Here is a 15,711-nt window from a genome sequence, read left to right on the forward strand (position 1 = left end):
GGGTGCTGAGATGCCAAAATAAAAAAGCTCTTCCATTTAGCTCTATAAGTCAGTCTGGTTGAAGGTTTCTTTATCCAGAGTAGAATGTTCTGAACCTCTGCGGATGTCATCCAGCCCACACCCAGGCCGTCAGGTGTAAAGATTTTGGACCAGATAGAGGAGCTGACCACTGTTCTGAGAGACTGTGTCAGGCAAATGGGTAAGATGGCTATGTTGGTAGGTTTAGAAAATCTGAATACCAGAACTGCCATGTCCATGCGGGGGCTACCATGCTCATTTGCTCTATATCTTGCTTCAGTTTCCTCGGGACGCTAGGAATCATGAGGATCAATGGAAACATGAACATCAAACACACTGTCCAAAGGATGAGGAAGATGTCTATTAGTGAGCTGAGCTTGTGCTCCTCTTGGAGCAGAATGTCTGATATTTGTTGTAGTTTGCTGTGAGCAGGTCTAAATTTGGGAACCCCCATTTGAAGAAAACGTTCTCTACGACTGTCTTTGAGAGACCACTTGTGGTTTTCAAAAATCTCTTCTGAAATGATATCCCAGTATGTTCTGAAGACCAGGAGGATGTAGGACTATTGGTGTGACAATGTAGAATGCACCACTCCTATAGATGTATGGCCTTCTGACAGAGGTAGTGATGACCTTGCTTCCCCCCTTGCCTATTGATATAGTGCACTGCTGTGGTGTGGTCTGCCAGCACCTGAATTATTGTTCCCAAAGAGTAGACCAAAAGCCTTGCATGCCAGGTGGATGGCTCTGAGCTCTAAAATATGCATGTGTGCGCGCTGACCATCATACCTGAATAGTCAAATGATCCAGATGAGATCCCTACCCAAGTAGGGGCATCTGTTATCACAATCTTTACAGGCAGGGGTATGGAAAAGGGAACTCTAACTCTGCTGCACAGATGAAGTGGTCTCTATATGAGTTTAACAAGGAGAGGACTTTTTGCAGGACTGCTATCATCATGGATTCATAGAAATGTAGAGCTGGAGAGGTCATCTAGTTTAACCCCCTGTGCTGAGTCATGACCAAGTACGTCTAGACCATCCTTGACAGGTGTTTGTCTAACCTGATCTTAAACACCTCCAATGGATGAAGATTCTACAAATTTTCTTGGTAACTTAGTCCAGTGCTTAACTATCCCTATAGTTAGAAAGCTTTTACTAGTATCCAACCTAAATCTCCCTTGCTGCAGATTAAGTCCATTATTTCTTGCCCTACTTTCAGTGGACATGGAGAGCAACGGATTACCGTCTTCTTTGTAACAGTCCTTAACATATCTGCAGACTTATCAGGTCCCCACTCAGTCTTATTTTCTCAAGACTAAACATGCCCATTTTGTATTTGTTCATTTGATTTTTCCTTCCTAAATGTAGTACTTTATATCTGGCTTTACTGTTGATTTAAGACCAATACTCCTATTTATCAAGGTAATTTTAATTTCTAATCCTATGCTCCAAAGTGCTTACCACTTCTTCCAGCATGGTGTTATCCACATATTTTATAAGCTCCACTTCATTATCCCAGTCATTAATGAAAATTCTGACTAGTGCCAGACGCAGGACAGATCCCTGCAGAACTTCACTGATATGTCCTCCCAATTTGATAGCAAACCATTGATAGCTACTCTGAATAGTTTTTCAATCGTTTGTGCACCAACCTTACAATAATTACAGCTAGACCACATTTCTCTAGTTTGCTTATAAGAATGTCATGTGGAACTGTGTCAAAAACCTTACTAAAATCAGGTCCACTGCTTCCCTCATCCACTAGGCCAAATACATACACTGTCTGCTGGGTCGATACACTGATCTCCATCATCTTTGCATGGATCAAAGGTGAAGTCTGTCATGCTGTGTGACAAACACACATGACAACGTATCCTAGAAGTCTGAGACACGTTCTTGGGTGGGGCTGAAGTTGACTGATGAGGTCCAATATTGCCTGAAACCTTCTCTGTGGAAAGCTCGAGTTGTTTTGGAGTCTGAACATTACTCCCAATAACTCTATTTTCTGCTTCAAAATCAGTGTGGATTTTGTCTCTGTTGACCTTGAGACCTAACGAGATGAAGAGTTTTAGGATTGTCTGTACTGGGTTGGTCGCCTGTTGTGGTGATCTTCCTCACATTAGCCAGACATCGAAGGTAACAATATACCTGGATTCCTTTTGTTTTTAGGTGAGTTTTCACTACCAACAGATACTTGGTGAAAATCCTTGGAGCTGTACAAAAGCCAAAGGGCTGGGACTCTGTACCAGTAGTGTGATGTTCCTACCAGATATCTCAGGTATTTCCAGTGGAGATGTGAAAATAGACATCTTGTGGGTCAAGAGCCATGAACCAGTCCATAGGATCTAATGAAGGGATTAAAGAACCTAGGGTTACCATTCTGAACTTAAAACAATGGATGAAAGTGTTGAGACATCAAACATCAAGGAGGGGTCTCCAGCACCCTTTCTTCTTTGGAATTAAGAAGGAGTGGGAGCAAAAGCCCTGGTGCCTGAACTCCAAGGACACAAGTAGGAACAATAGAAGTTGTAAAAGGGACTCCACCTCCTGCTTCAGTTGTCTCTCATGAGAAGGGTCTCTGAAAAGGGATGGGAAATGGGAGAGGGGATTGAAAGGAATTGTGAGGCAAATGTGCCGCCAGATCAGGCATGCTGCAGCAACTCACCTGCAATGACTCATCCCTCCAACAGAGCCTGCAGTGACTCAGCCCTCAGGCATGCTGCAGCAACCTATCCCTGAGCAGGGATTGGGTCAGATGACCCCTAGGTACAGGTATTTCACTGACCCCGCCAGAGCTGCAAGTTAGTAGTACTGTTGCACAGACCCAGCCTGGAAACCTCCTCCTGCCTCACAGTGTAGCAGACTCCCTAGGCTTCCTGCCTGCCTTTGATGCAGTTCCTGTTCCTGTCCCAGCCTGCCCAAGCTTTACTCTAGCTCTGTTACTGACCTGCTCCAGCCCTGCATCCACCTCCTGACCCCTGGACTCCAACTACAATACTAATTTGGCTTGTCTATGGACTCTGACCTCAGCTCTGACCCATGGCCTGTCCCTAGACCCCGGTTTCACCATTGCTCTTGTCCTGGCAGCCAACTTTGACCATCTCTCTTAACCACCAGCCTGACTGCCTGGAACTAGAGCCTGATAGGGACTGAAAGTGAATGGGATACCCGTTGGTCACAATCTCAAGAACCCACCAGATTGAGGTAATGCCAAAGATGTTGGGGGGAGAGAGGGGAGAGAGAGACTAGAGCAGAAAAGATCCTGTAGAAATCCAAGCAGACTACTGACATTCGTGTCAAACCTGCTGCCCATTTGAAACACCTTACTATGGGCAGCCAAGGACAAAAGAAAGGGTCACCTCCGGTGAAGTCTCTGCCTCTTCTTCAGTGGCTCAGAAGACCTTGCTGGATGAACATAGTCTTGTGTCAAATAGTGCTGCCTGAAACATGTTTGGTGTCATGGTTGCTTCCCTTTCTGAGTTGGGATACAAAATCCCAAGCAGCATAGGATAGTTCTGGAATCTTTTAAAGTATGGATGGCTTCATCAGTTCCCCTACTGAAGAAGTCAATTCCCTTAAAATGGGAGGTCCTAAATTGTCACCTTGCCTCCCTAGAAATACTGAATGACTGGGGAGCCTTGGCAACCTTCTCATGGGTATTGCAGAGGCTGCTGTTCGCACCAGTCAGACATGTTCAACAGACTGTAGTGCTGTCCAAGCTGTCGTTGGCTCTCTGACATAAGAGATTTAAGCTCTGCTTGGTGCTCCTATCAACAAAACTAGATTTGTCCTATTTTAAGAAAGACAGTAATATGCTAGCCTCATTTGCACTTCTGAATGAGTAGACCTTCCAGCCAAAAAGATTCAATGTTTTTGTTCCTTTTCAGTGGGGACAGATTTCAGAGGACTTTGCTGCTTTGTCCTCTCCCATATACAGCTTGCACAAGTAGAGACACAGGTGCAGGACGTGAGGGGAAAAAAATATTCCAATCCTTTTGCAGGGACTTGAAGTCTTCTGTCTCTTCTCAGAACCAGGCTAAGACAGAAGCAGGCAAATGACAGATGGAAATGACAAGCTCCTGCAGGGCATCAATTATTGCCATGGTTAACCTCCCTGGTGTTGCAAAGCATAATATGTTCAAGAACTTGTGTTGTTTCTCTAGCATAATCTTAAGGGGAATATCGTCATGCATTTTATTAAGTCTTGGAGAACCCTGAATACATTTAGAGAGGCCAGTGTAGGTGGGATCATGGCCTCACTGGGAGGAGGAGGAAAATTCAGCCCGAACTTGATGCTCTTCCTCTAGAGAATTTTTTTTTTTTTTATGTTCTCCTCCTCTGGTCTTTTCAGCAGCTGTGGTTGGAGAAACAGAGTTGCCAAAGGGAGACCTAGCCCTGGACACAGTGGAGGAGGCAGGTTTCCTGAAACAGTGTTGAACATCTGAAGGGGGTGGTCCAGTATGGTCAGGAAATGAATTAATATGGGTAGGATTAGTGCAGTGGAGGGCACACTGGGGGGATACCTAATTGGGTGACCCCTCTGAGATCCTGACCTCTTTCTAGCTCCTTTGAAATTCTTCCCTGGAATCTGTCTCAGATTCTCACTGAGCTATCCTGGGGGAAGATAAAAGGCAAGTGGATGATGATTCTCTGCTGTGCTCAACAGTAGAGGAGAAAAAAAGGGTTTGCCTCTTCTAGGAGAAAGGCAGTCCTATCAGGTATAACCTGTATATAGATTACATTGGTATAGGAGATACCTCTCTGGCCAAGCATGGTGGCTGTACTTCAGGGAGCTATGTACTGACCTTCCTAAGTATCTCCAGCAGAGTTGACTTGGATACTGGGCCCACTGAGAGGTTGCTTAGTACCATCTGTTGTTTTGGTGCTAAGGTAGCCGGGACCAATGTATCAGGTACTGTAGAGTTAGTCAATACTAAGAAATGGAAAACTGCTACTTCTGAGGATGTAGTTAGTGCAGAGGCACTAGATATCAAGGTGCTCTGTACCATATTCGGTACCATAGGCAGCTCTGCCCTTAGATTTAGATGGTATCATATGAGCTGCCTTAGAAATTGGTATTGGAATGGGCCTTCTTGCTCTTATGACCCATAAGTAAGCCCACTGAGCCCAGGGTAAGTCATAGTGACTTTTCCGCCTCTTGCTAAGTGCCAGGAAAGTTGACCTAGGCTCATCTTTGCAGTGGTGCTCCTTACTGCACATGAAAGATGTCAACGCTAATGTACCAGCAGATGAAGGAGGCCTCTACAAGGAAGCCACACAAAATCGAGTCGCAGCTCATGGAGGTCAGAGATGGACTGACACTGACATTGAGGATTCTCTGAAGATCTCCTTGAGTCTGAGGAGACCTGCATCAACTTCTCCAGCAGGAATAATTTCAGCCTCACCTCCATTGCTCTCTCTGTGCTTGGAGAAAGAGCAACACAAGGAACAATGTTCCAGAATGTGTCCTTCACCAAGACATATCGAGCATTGAGCGTGACCATCGTTGATGGGTATCACAGTGTCACATGAAAGACAGGTCTTAAACCTTAGTGACTTAACTTCTGCCATGATCCTAGTACTCCTGTATGTGGGTGTAGGGCTAGATTATCAGAAACTTACTGATTGACTATGCTAAATATAATACAGTCTTGTTTTTTAATAGACCAACAGACAAAAGAAAACAATTACTCTAACACTAATACTAAAACAATCTAAACTAGCTAAGCTAATTCTCACAGTGCGCAAGAGAAGCAGACATTGCCACGGGTTCCATCCTGCAACCATGGAGATAAGAAACTGGAAAGGGCCCACTCTGCCCTTTATGCCCTCAGATGGAGATTGTGATGCAAGGGTACTTAATGTGGAATATGTGGATGATCACTTGAAGAACTGATGCTTTCCTGCCCCTGCCTCAGGCAGTATGGTTCTGACTGGCCTTTGGCAGTGGAGAGAGGATGGGAGTAAAGCAAGATAGCAGGCAGCTAAGATAAGGGCTGCATGGTGTACGGGTGTGTACCAGCCCCAATTTCAGGACAGCTAAAAATGACCCAGCAATTTAGAACATATCTTCTGCCCCAATTCTATCTCACTATCATTTGTCCTTCAGTTAGGGAAGTCACCTACAAAATTACCACTATGCCTACTTAATAGATATGTCAGCAACAAGGACAATGCAGCTCACCATGCACTCAGAGGACATGCAAATGACTACCAGAGCATGCTTGATACTACTAGCCTGAACATGAAACATGTGGTCTCCCTAAAAAGCAGTGCAAAAACAACTGCTTATTTATTTCAGCTATAAAAAATCCCCAGCTATCTGAATCAGCCATAACATCACCCAAAAAACAAAATTCAACTGTTGAACTTTGAATAAAACTTCATTTATTCCTGTATCATTTTTATCCTTTTGAATAGCTAAACATGTGAAATATACAATCACCAACATGTCTATTTTCCACTTCCCTTTTTGCTGTGGATCCACCTTGACAATGTCAATTTATATCATACTCTACATATGAACATCTTAATATAATTCAAACTATAACTTTAGAAAGCCTTCTGTTTGCTGCAGCATACTTTGTTTCTTAATAAAGTAAAACTTCAAGAACATATTCCTCACTTTACAATTACAAGGTACTTCAGACACAGATATAATACAATCCATTTGATGGACTTTGTGTATTTGGTTATTGCCCAGACAAAGGCTATTTACTAAATGCAATAAAAACATTTAAGAACTTACCTTGTGTTACTGTTTTGAGTACAATTAAAGTTGATACAAATCTCAAAGGTAAAATGGAACTCTTAAAGAAAGCTGCTATCTTTGGTTTACTTTCAGCAGATTGCTCAGAAGAGCCATGTTGGTTTCCCTTAGTTACTATGCCTTTGAATATGTCTTCACCAAGCCTCCTCATAGTTGATGTCATAGTTGAATGCTGTTGTAAACATTGTATCCATTTTATAAGAGTAGTAAATGTAATCACACAACTTAAAGCAGTCTATTTTAAAATACTATATTTATAGAACTGTACGTTCTGAAGGATGTTATATAAACAGGTGGCAGTAAATTAAAAATATTACAATTAAACTTAGCCAGTATTAAAACAACATTGAGAGACAAATAAATCTAGTAAACCCAGACTGTAACAGAATCAGCCTTTAAATTATCCTGTTTTGCCTAGATACTATGGGATAGCAACCTAAAAGCAGTTACTGTTCTGTTAAATCTAGTAGAATACAATATTTGCAATGTACCCATAAAGACAATTTAAAGACACAATTTACATTTAAAAAAAAAATTTAAATTACTAAACTATCAACCTGCACTTACTCTCCCACATTGAGTGACAACATAAAATTAGTAGAGAAGGAAGCATTGAATATGAGATTAATTTCTTTACGAACATTGTAAACGACATCAATTTCAAGATTCAGACATTCACATGTCAATTTTCTGTAACGAACCAGGCCACGTGAGATTGAAGTAAATTAGGTAATGAATGCAAAAAGAGTGATGTAGTTTAAGATCATTTATTGGTGAAAAGTAAAATTATAAATGAAAACAAATTTTAAGAAAAATATTGGCTGTGGGATGACATTCTATACCCAATGTTTCAGCACAATAACATTTAAAAGTGACAAGCGAATTCTCTTTTCATCCACAGCTATCAAATATATTCCCATATGGAAAATGTTCAAAATTAAAGCTAAGCTTAAAGGAGGGGATTTTCAAAGTTGCCTAAGGCAATTAGATGCTCAAGTCCCATTGAAACTCAATAGCAGTAGACACCTAATTCTTTTAAGAGCCTTTGAAAATCCCAACCAAAAGCGGGATGGATTTTGGAAACACTAAACCACTTAGTTATGGTATAGTGTTGCAATAAAATGCCTCCAAAGTTTAAGGAAATGATCACTCATGTATACAATGCTATGTTACTCTTTTGCTAGGGGACACTCTTAAAACCCTAGTAGCCTTTATAACAGTTCATATTCATTTTTTTTCTAGGACTGACCCACTATATGTTTCTGTATTAAAGAAAATCAATATATGAAGTAATTACAATTATGTAAAATTAAATAAGGAGAATTTATGCATAATACACTGACATATTATACAAGTGTTCACCAGCAAAGGAAAAGGTATTTTATTATTGGAGTTCACGTCACTGAATTGGAAAGGTAAAACTGGGGGGCAGAATATATTCTTCACACTGTTAATGTAATGCATCTTTAATGTGATCCAAATTAAAAAAAAATACAGATGCTCATGTAAAAACAATCTGCTTTGTAACTTCAGCATCATTTATTAGAATCTAAGGCTCCAGTCCTGCAAAGATTTAGACACGTGCCTAGCTTTGCAATCAAAGGGACGACTCAGAGTATACAAGTTAGGCATGTGCATAAAATTTTGCAGGATTGAACCCTAAGGTATGACACCATTTATGCTGCTACAATACGGTTCTGTAAGAACTTCCATTACATACTGGATGAAAACATTTACTTCAGGATTAAACAATACAAGGTTTCACTTAGGTAGCATCTTTTGTTTAACATCCATAAAATGGGGATTTCCTTCTCTAGCTAAGAAGGATGTTGTGAAGATAAATTCAAGGTTTGTGAGGTTCTCAGATGATATTACAATGGGGGCTACATAAGCATGGATCAGATCTATAATATAAAACTAAATACAGAGTTGATAAAAACAATTGTGACATAAAGCAGTTTTAAATGACTATCTTAATTTTTTTCCCCTTTGCCTCATATCTGCAGCAAATTATTTGAATTTGAATGTTGTGAAGGCTGATGGGTTTTTTAAAACTATACTCAGTACATCGAAAAGCATCTATTTATCTTATATAATAGTATCTGAGCATCTTCTGAGAATGAGCATTCTGAACATGAAATATTAAAGAATTATTCTGTAAGTAGAATACATGTTTTACCTGTGTCCCACAGTCTAGCTGCCTTATAGCCCAGTAAGTAAATTTAATTACAGGCATATGTAGTTTAGGGTTCACAAATGGCATCCACTGGAGTTGTTCAGCAACGATAGGTAAAAGCTGGAAAAATGTACAGTGGTATAGTTTTATACAGCATCTGTCACTGAGTAAACAATTTAAATTCCTGGATGATAATGGATTGCACATGCAAATACTTATCTGGCAGATCCAGTGCATTGAATACGTTTAGGACACGCACAGCAAGTACATAAAAATTACATAATTATAGGTTAATAGCATGTAACTCAGATGATTATTATTTTTTAAAAGGCTGACTTCTAAAATGGACTCAAAATGGGGCATAAATTCCTGTTTTTCTCAAAAAGTATGCGCCCAATCCATGTGAAATTTCACACAGGGTTAGGATTTATGCCCTATGAATTCTCTGTGTAGTTTGTTTGATTTCTCTTTGTAAAATGCACTGACACCTTAACTCTGCCTCCAAAGGAAAAAAAATAGTTACTGATCTCTATGGTAAATGTTGTTCGTCAAGATGCGTTGTGCACATATACATTCCACTGTATGTGTGCATGTGCACCCAATGCACTTGAATCAAAGACTTTTGCCAGCAGTACTTGGACGTCTTTGTGCATGCAGCTGAGTGTATAAAAGGTGGAGTCACCCTGATTCCCTCTCAGTTCCTTTGCAGCAGAAAAACAATGACACTTCCAAATTACAATAAAGGAAGGCCTGTATTTTTGGAGCTATAAGTGTCAAAACGCCCACTAAATATTACTGTCTGAATGAATACTGAACTGTTAACTATGCACAATTATTTATGTTTTGAGAATAGTATTCAAACTATATAAATAAATAATTCAAACTATATAAATAAAACTGGCACACACTGGCCACAAGGTTTAAAAAACCCAATCCAAACCCATTTACCTTTGCACACTTTTCTTGTGTGTAATTTTTGTGGGAGTACGTTTGTGTTTGATTGTCTCTTCCTTCTTCCTCTATTTTCGTTTTGAGGAATTGATCTGAGATCCAATCCATAAGAACAGTTAAAAGCTCATAAACATGTGAATTAAGTGGTACCTGTAACAACCATAACATTAAATAAGATTATGAAGCTTTTCCAAAACATATGGTATAGTATTAGAGCCACTCAAAGAAAACAGATTGGTATGTCAGAATATGAAAACAGTTTTAACATTATATGTACACCTCTAACTCGATATAACGCTGTCCTCGGGAGCCAAAAAATCTTACTGCGTTATAGGTGAAACCGTGTTATATCGAACTTGCTTTGATCCACCAGAGTGCGCAGCCCTGCCCTCCCGGAGCACTGCTTTACCGCGTTATATCCGAATTCGTGTTATATTGGGTCGCGTTATATCGGGGTAGAGGTATATTTGGAGTAGGATGGCAGAATGCCTGAGAAAAATTAGGAGTTTAGACCATTATTTGTGGTGATTATTGGTTGGCAGAAAACACACAGGTACGAAATTTATATAAAGTCCTAGAAAAACATCTTCATGCAAAGAATGGGTCCGTTTTACAACTTTGGTCGTAAGAATGTGAGAACGTGAAAGACAACTGCATAGTTCACAGGTATTATCAACATGTGGTAATTTTTATGTGGGAAATGTTAGATGCACTAAACAATTCATGTCACTTTCTTGTATGTAGCCCACTGCTATTAAAATTTACCTCATTAACTACAACTGAATAATGTTCATTCCAATAATGAATAAGTTAAAAGAATTAAGAACAAGACTTCAGAAGAACAACATCCCGGCCCCCATCTCCTAATTTGCCTTCTCCAATACATTAACTAAGAATCCCAAAGTGGACCAAATTTTTTTAGTCTTGTCAGGAAAAAAAAAAAGCAGATGCATTCAAGGAAGTTTCTAGGGTAAGCCCTCAGAGGGAAAAATCTATTTCCCTTAAAGCAAAGAGAAAGTTGTGTATATTTCAAACCATATTCCAAGTAACTTTATTGTTAGATGTCATAATTACCAGAAGGGATATAATGGTAGAAAACTGACAGAAGGCACACTATTAAATAGGACAAAACTGCAATAAGAAATATTATTTACAAAAGCAAAAGAGAATGCTTCAAGACAGAATGAAGGAAGGAAGGTGACCATATTGCAATCATGTATGAAACATGTCAGCATTTACTCAGTTTTTGCCTCACTAGAGGTTTTTTCTACTATAAGCACTAAGAGCATAATTACCTACGGCTTACAAGCTAATCTTCCTATATCTGACACCACTTACCAGTTTTTCTTTTCAGTTAACTATAGAAAGCTGTACATAGAGATATTATTTACATTGCGGAGTAATCAAAATGTGCTAAGAACTTTCCAAACAGTGGAAGAAACAGACATACAATTTAAAAAGATGGACAGATTAAAAGAGGGGTGATGAGATGCAACATAAAAGCAAAGTGATCAGGATGACAATAAGTGCACTTCTTTTTAGTGACATATTTAAATGTAATTCTTTTTCCAGTTAAACACACTAAATTTTTCCCAATGCAATCCCACTGCTTACAATTCCACTGTTCTTATTCCCTGCACACTTTAAGCCCTTTCCTAGTATAACTGAGTAGTTCACTCATATCATAAATAAATGACATGAGTAAATGACTTCACTAGTTTCCTGAAGGCATAGGAAAAGTGGGTCTTCTAGAAAGATATTCCAATATCTAATATTCTTTAATTAAGACAGAAGTTTCCTTTCCTCCTTGCTTATGCCTTACCTTACAAATTTTTGATGTTGCTGCCATTTTTTCCTGCTTCACAGATTTAATTTCTTGCATTGCTTGAGAAACATCTTTAGATTTCTGTATTGTTAAAAATTCATGCTTCCTCTGCAACAGGATATATTAAATAAATTAGATTTGACTTGTTTCTTACAAGGGAAGAAGTAATAAGGAAAATAAGTCTCACTTGTAAATTCTCTAAACGTGCTTGTACTTTTCTTGCTTGAACTTCCATCTTCTTGTTCTGCTCACTTACATCACTTAACTAAAAGAATTGGAAAATATGTTTAAAATATTTGTGGATTCAAAACAGGTTTAAACTCATTCTTCACTTCATATAAAGGTTGTTCAAAAATCATTATTTATAGGCAGCTAGATTTATTAAAGTGCAAGTTTATCTGCTCTTCGTATGAACAAAGCAATGATCATTCACCTCTTTATAAAGAGAGTCAGCTAGTAAGAGCTCTGCTAACTGTTCAGTGTAATATATAATAAGCTATGTCCTGTGAATTGACAATTCAACTTGCAAGCCAAACACTGGGCTCACATTACATACAGACACACCCAAATTCAGAAACCAGACCTTCAAGAAGAGTGAGATTTTCTGAAGAAGACATATACAATTAATTTGAAATTATCTGTGCGCATAGCTCTATGCATTATATTAATGAGTGTACAGTGACAGTTATAGGTATCTTTACAGCTTCAAAGCACTATCCGCATAACTAATTTCTCTAGAGCAGTCTCTCTGGACAAGCGTCTATATGGTGGAATAAAGTCAGACTGCAGTGACTATGTAGAACTACAGAAGTGTACACTACACACAAACTTACACTGGTGCTCTGAAATGGAACTGTGAATTCCATTTTCAGACGCTTGACTGGTTGGTTCTTGCTCACATGCTCAGAGTCTAACTGATCACCATATGTGGAGTCTGGAAGGCATTTTCCCCTCACACCAGACCGGCAGGGAGCTTGCAGTTTTTTGCCTTCCTCTGCAGCATGGAGCACAAATCACTTGCTAGGATCCTCAGGGTCTCTCTCATTTAATCCATCCCCTGCTATGGCAGGGACTTCAGGCATGGTCTCACATTGATCCTTCCTGTTCTCTATCTAAGGGCTTGGCTACACTTGAGAGTTACAGCGCAATAAAGGAGCCCCGGGCACACTAGCTCACTACCCATCCAGACTGGCAAGGCACGTAGAGCGCTCTGACTCCGCGGCTACAGCGCTGCTGGTACTCCACCTCGGCAAGTGGAATAACGTTTGCTGCGCCCCCGCTGGAGTGCCGTGGCGCCAGTGTGAACAGGGTGTTGCATTACTGCGCTCTGATCAGCCTCTGGAAACGTCCCATAATCCCCTTAAGTCAAGTTGCCACTCTTGTCTTTGTTTTGAATCGCAGCAGGAATGCGGATATGCCCTTTGAAAGCTCTGTTTCTGACAGCCAACTGCGTATCTGCCCCAAGACAAAGCAATCATTAGTGTGGAATGCTGTGAGTGAGAGAGAGAGAGGTGCGGGGGGGAGATAGGGGGTCTGCTGCTGTCTGAACTTACAAGACAGCATGCTGACATGATTTCAGCCCCCGCAAAAACCCACTCTCTCCCCCCACATACACACAACACACTCCCTGTCACACTCTACCCCACCCCACCCCCTCATTTGAAAAGCACGTTGCAGTCACTTGCATGCTGGGATAGCTGCCCATAATGCACAGCTCCCAATGCCACTGCAAATGCTGTAAATGTGGCCATGCCAGTGCGCTTGAAGCTGTCAGTGTGGACAGACTGCAGTGCTCTCCCTACTGCGCTCTACGAAGGCTGGTTTAACTCAGAGTGCTCTACATCTGCAAGTGTAGCCATGCCCTAAGACACACAACAGTTTAGTCTTCTGAGGGCAGTAATACTTTTGTTAATTCTGTTTTTTGGGTTTAGCTAGCAGTAGCTAGGGGGTTTTAGTGGCCTGAGATATACAGGAGATAAGACTAGATGATCTGGTAGTCCCTTCTGGCCTTAAACTTTAAAAATTTGACTAACATTTGTCAAATGCCTTAACTTTTTCTCACCACACTGGCATAAAGTAGGAGGACATCACAAAAATGCTCCATCATCAATCATGAAAAGGTGAAAAGGTAAAATAGCATATGTACTCTCGCTTTCCCTCCCCAGAAGCTGAAATAATTCACTATAAATCATTCGTAGCAAAGCCAGCCTGAGGTAACCAATTGAATTTCCCACTTGGTAACTATCACTGCCTCAATCATTTTGTATTTCAGAATAAACTGAACCTAAATTCTGCAGCAAGGTCACTCGATTTTTCTTCAGCACACCGGTACAACGAATTGAAAATTGTGCATCATCTCCCATTAAACTTTACAAAAATGATTTAACTGAATCTGAAAATGAGCAATATAAATCAGTATGGTACCCCTTGGGTTATTTAATTTTATCCTGCCCCCACATTTTGAATATGCCACAGATTTTTGTACTGCAAACATATACAACTGCATTGCAGAAGCTGTCCTAAGGAAAAACAAAGGATTTGGCAGTTGGGAAGGAAACAGATTTTTAGCACCTGATGAGCGTGAGAGGTAGTTTAAGATTATGGGGTAAACATGTTAGCTGGAAGATCCACAGTGAAATATAGTTTAGAGATAACAATTATAACAACATTTTAGGCTTGAAAATTAACAGCTCAGTGAGATGAACAGAACATTTGACACCATTCTGAATAATTGTTTCCGGTTGTCTTTCTGGGTCTAAAGACAACACTGTTATTGTTTACACTTGGCTTATATTTTCAAAGTTATATTTACAATTATATATTGTATTTAAAAGCTTAAATTCAGTAGCACAATTCAGCAGCAACGAATAGATTCCACAACATTATGGAATACACGAAGATTTGCCCATGCTATTAACTAGATCAGGGCTGCATTCTGAATTTTAGAAGGCTATCTATCCCTGGCGTCTCAACTTCCTTGGCAGGATACTGAAATGTTTCTTTTCTTATGAGTGACCTGTTGCCGGCTATTTAGAAGAGTAATTCAAACTTTACCAGTATTTGAGATTATAAAAAAAGACACCAACCAGTTAAAAGAAAAACCAAGTTGTAGGAAAGGAACAAGAGTCATTTCTTGTTTAACAGGACTGCAAATACAATCAGTCAAATTGCCAAAAATAATTTAAATTGATTCTAATATTTACAATTTTTCTTGAATAGGTATGAAAATGGATCTTGCCTGTTTTTTTAAAGAGTCATTCATTTCCTTCAAGGTGTCAAATGATGATTTGAGCCTCTTGCTTTCTTTAGTCTTCTCTCTCAAGGTTTCTGACAGCTGTTTAACTTCTGCCTCGTGTTGCTATAGAAAAATATGATTAATGATATACCAACTAGAAACAACTTCTGCAATCAGTATATTAAAACAGAGTCTAATTTTCAGAGGGTCAGGTGTGCAATTTTGCATGCCCAAGTGTGCCTGCACTTTTTGCCCATGATCTTTTGAAAATCAGGACTGTGACAAATGTGGGTAGGAGAGAGAAGGGAAAATTTGCCTTAATCTGAGAATTACTATCTTTTGTACTAGTCTTCAAATAGCATTCAAGTGTTTGGTAAAATTTCAGTAAGTGTCTACTAAATTTTTCTAGCCCTGCTTTCATGCTCCTATAAAGCCAAGCTGGAAAATGTGTCTTATACAGCATCTTAAAAGCTGAAATCTCTGAATGTGACCTATAGGCATAGAAAACAAACACGAGCGCCAAAAGCCTTTAGTGGGAATGTTCTGGCACCTACCCTCAGAAGTTCAATACTGGAGACAGTATAAAAAAAGAATTCCAACTGATCATAACAGCAAAGAGCTAGTCTCAAAAAATATAACTCACCTTCTTAACTGAAAAGGAACCAGTTGCCTGCAAGACACTGTTAAGTAGAGTAGCCATGCTGGTAGGGAACCATAGAACTTCAAAGAAAATCAT

The 15,711-nt window shown here is 39.7% G+C and overlaps 1 protein-coding gene across 6 annotated transcripts in view; it reads right to left on the reverse strand.

Moving 5' to 3' along the window:
• Positions 1-15,711, reverse strand: part of CCDC138 (coiled-coil domain containing 138) — a 62,752-nt gene that overhangs the window by 34,124 nt on the left and 12,917 nt on the right. For all 6 annotated transcript variants that reach the window (XR_003369606.2, XR_003369607.2, XM_026647704.2 and 3 more), the window contains 6 exons: positions 14,979-15,098; positions 11,928-12,005; positions 11,738-11,848; positions 9,913-10,065; positions 8,968-9,084; positions 6,768-6,960 (listed from right to left, as the gene is read on the reverse strand). Coding sequence is in view for 4 of the 6 variants with exons in the window: in XM_026647704.2 (XP_026503489.1) it covers positions 6,768-6,960; positions 8,968-9,084; positions 9,913-10,065; positions 11,738-11,848; positions 11,928-12,005; positions 14,979-15,098 (772 nt within the window). In the remaining 2 variants the exon portion in view is untranslated. The remainder of the gene's footprint in view (positions 1-6,767; positions 6,961-8,967; positions 9,085-9,912; positions 10,066-11,737; positions 11,849-11,927; positions 12,006-14,978; positions 15,099-15,711) is intronic.

Source organism: Terrapene carolina, unplaced genomic scaffold, assembly GCF_002925995.2.
Source record: "Terrapene carolina triunguis isolate 2854851 unplaced genomic scaffold, T_m_triunguis-2.0 Scaffold21, whole genome shotgun sequence".
NCBI lineage: Eukaryota > Metazoa > Chordata > Testudines > Emydidae > Terrapene > Terrapene triunguis.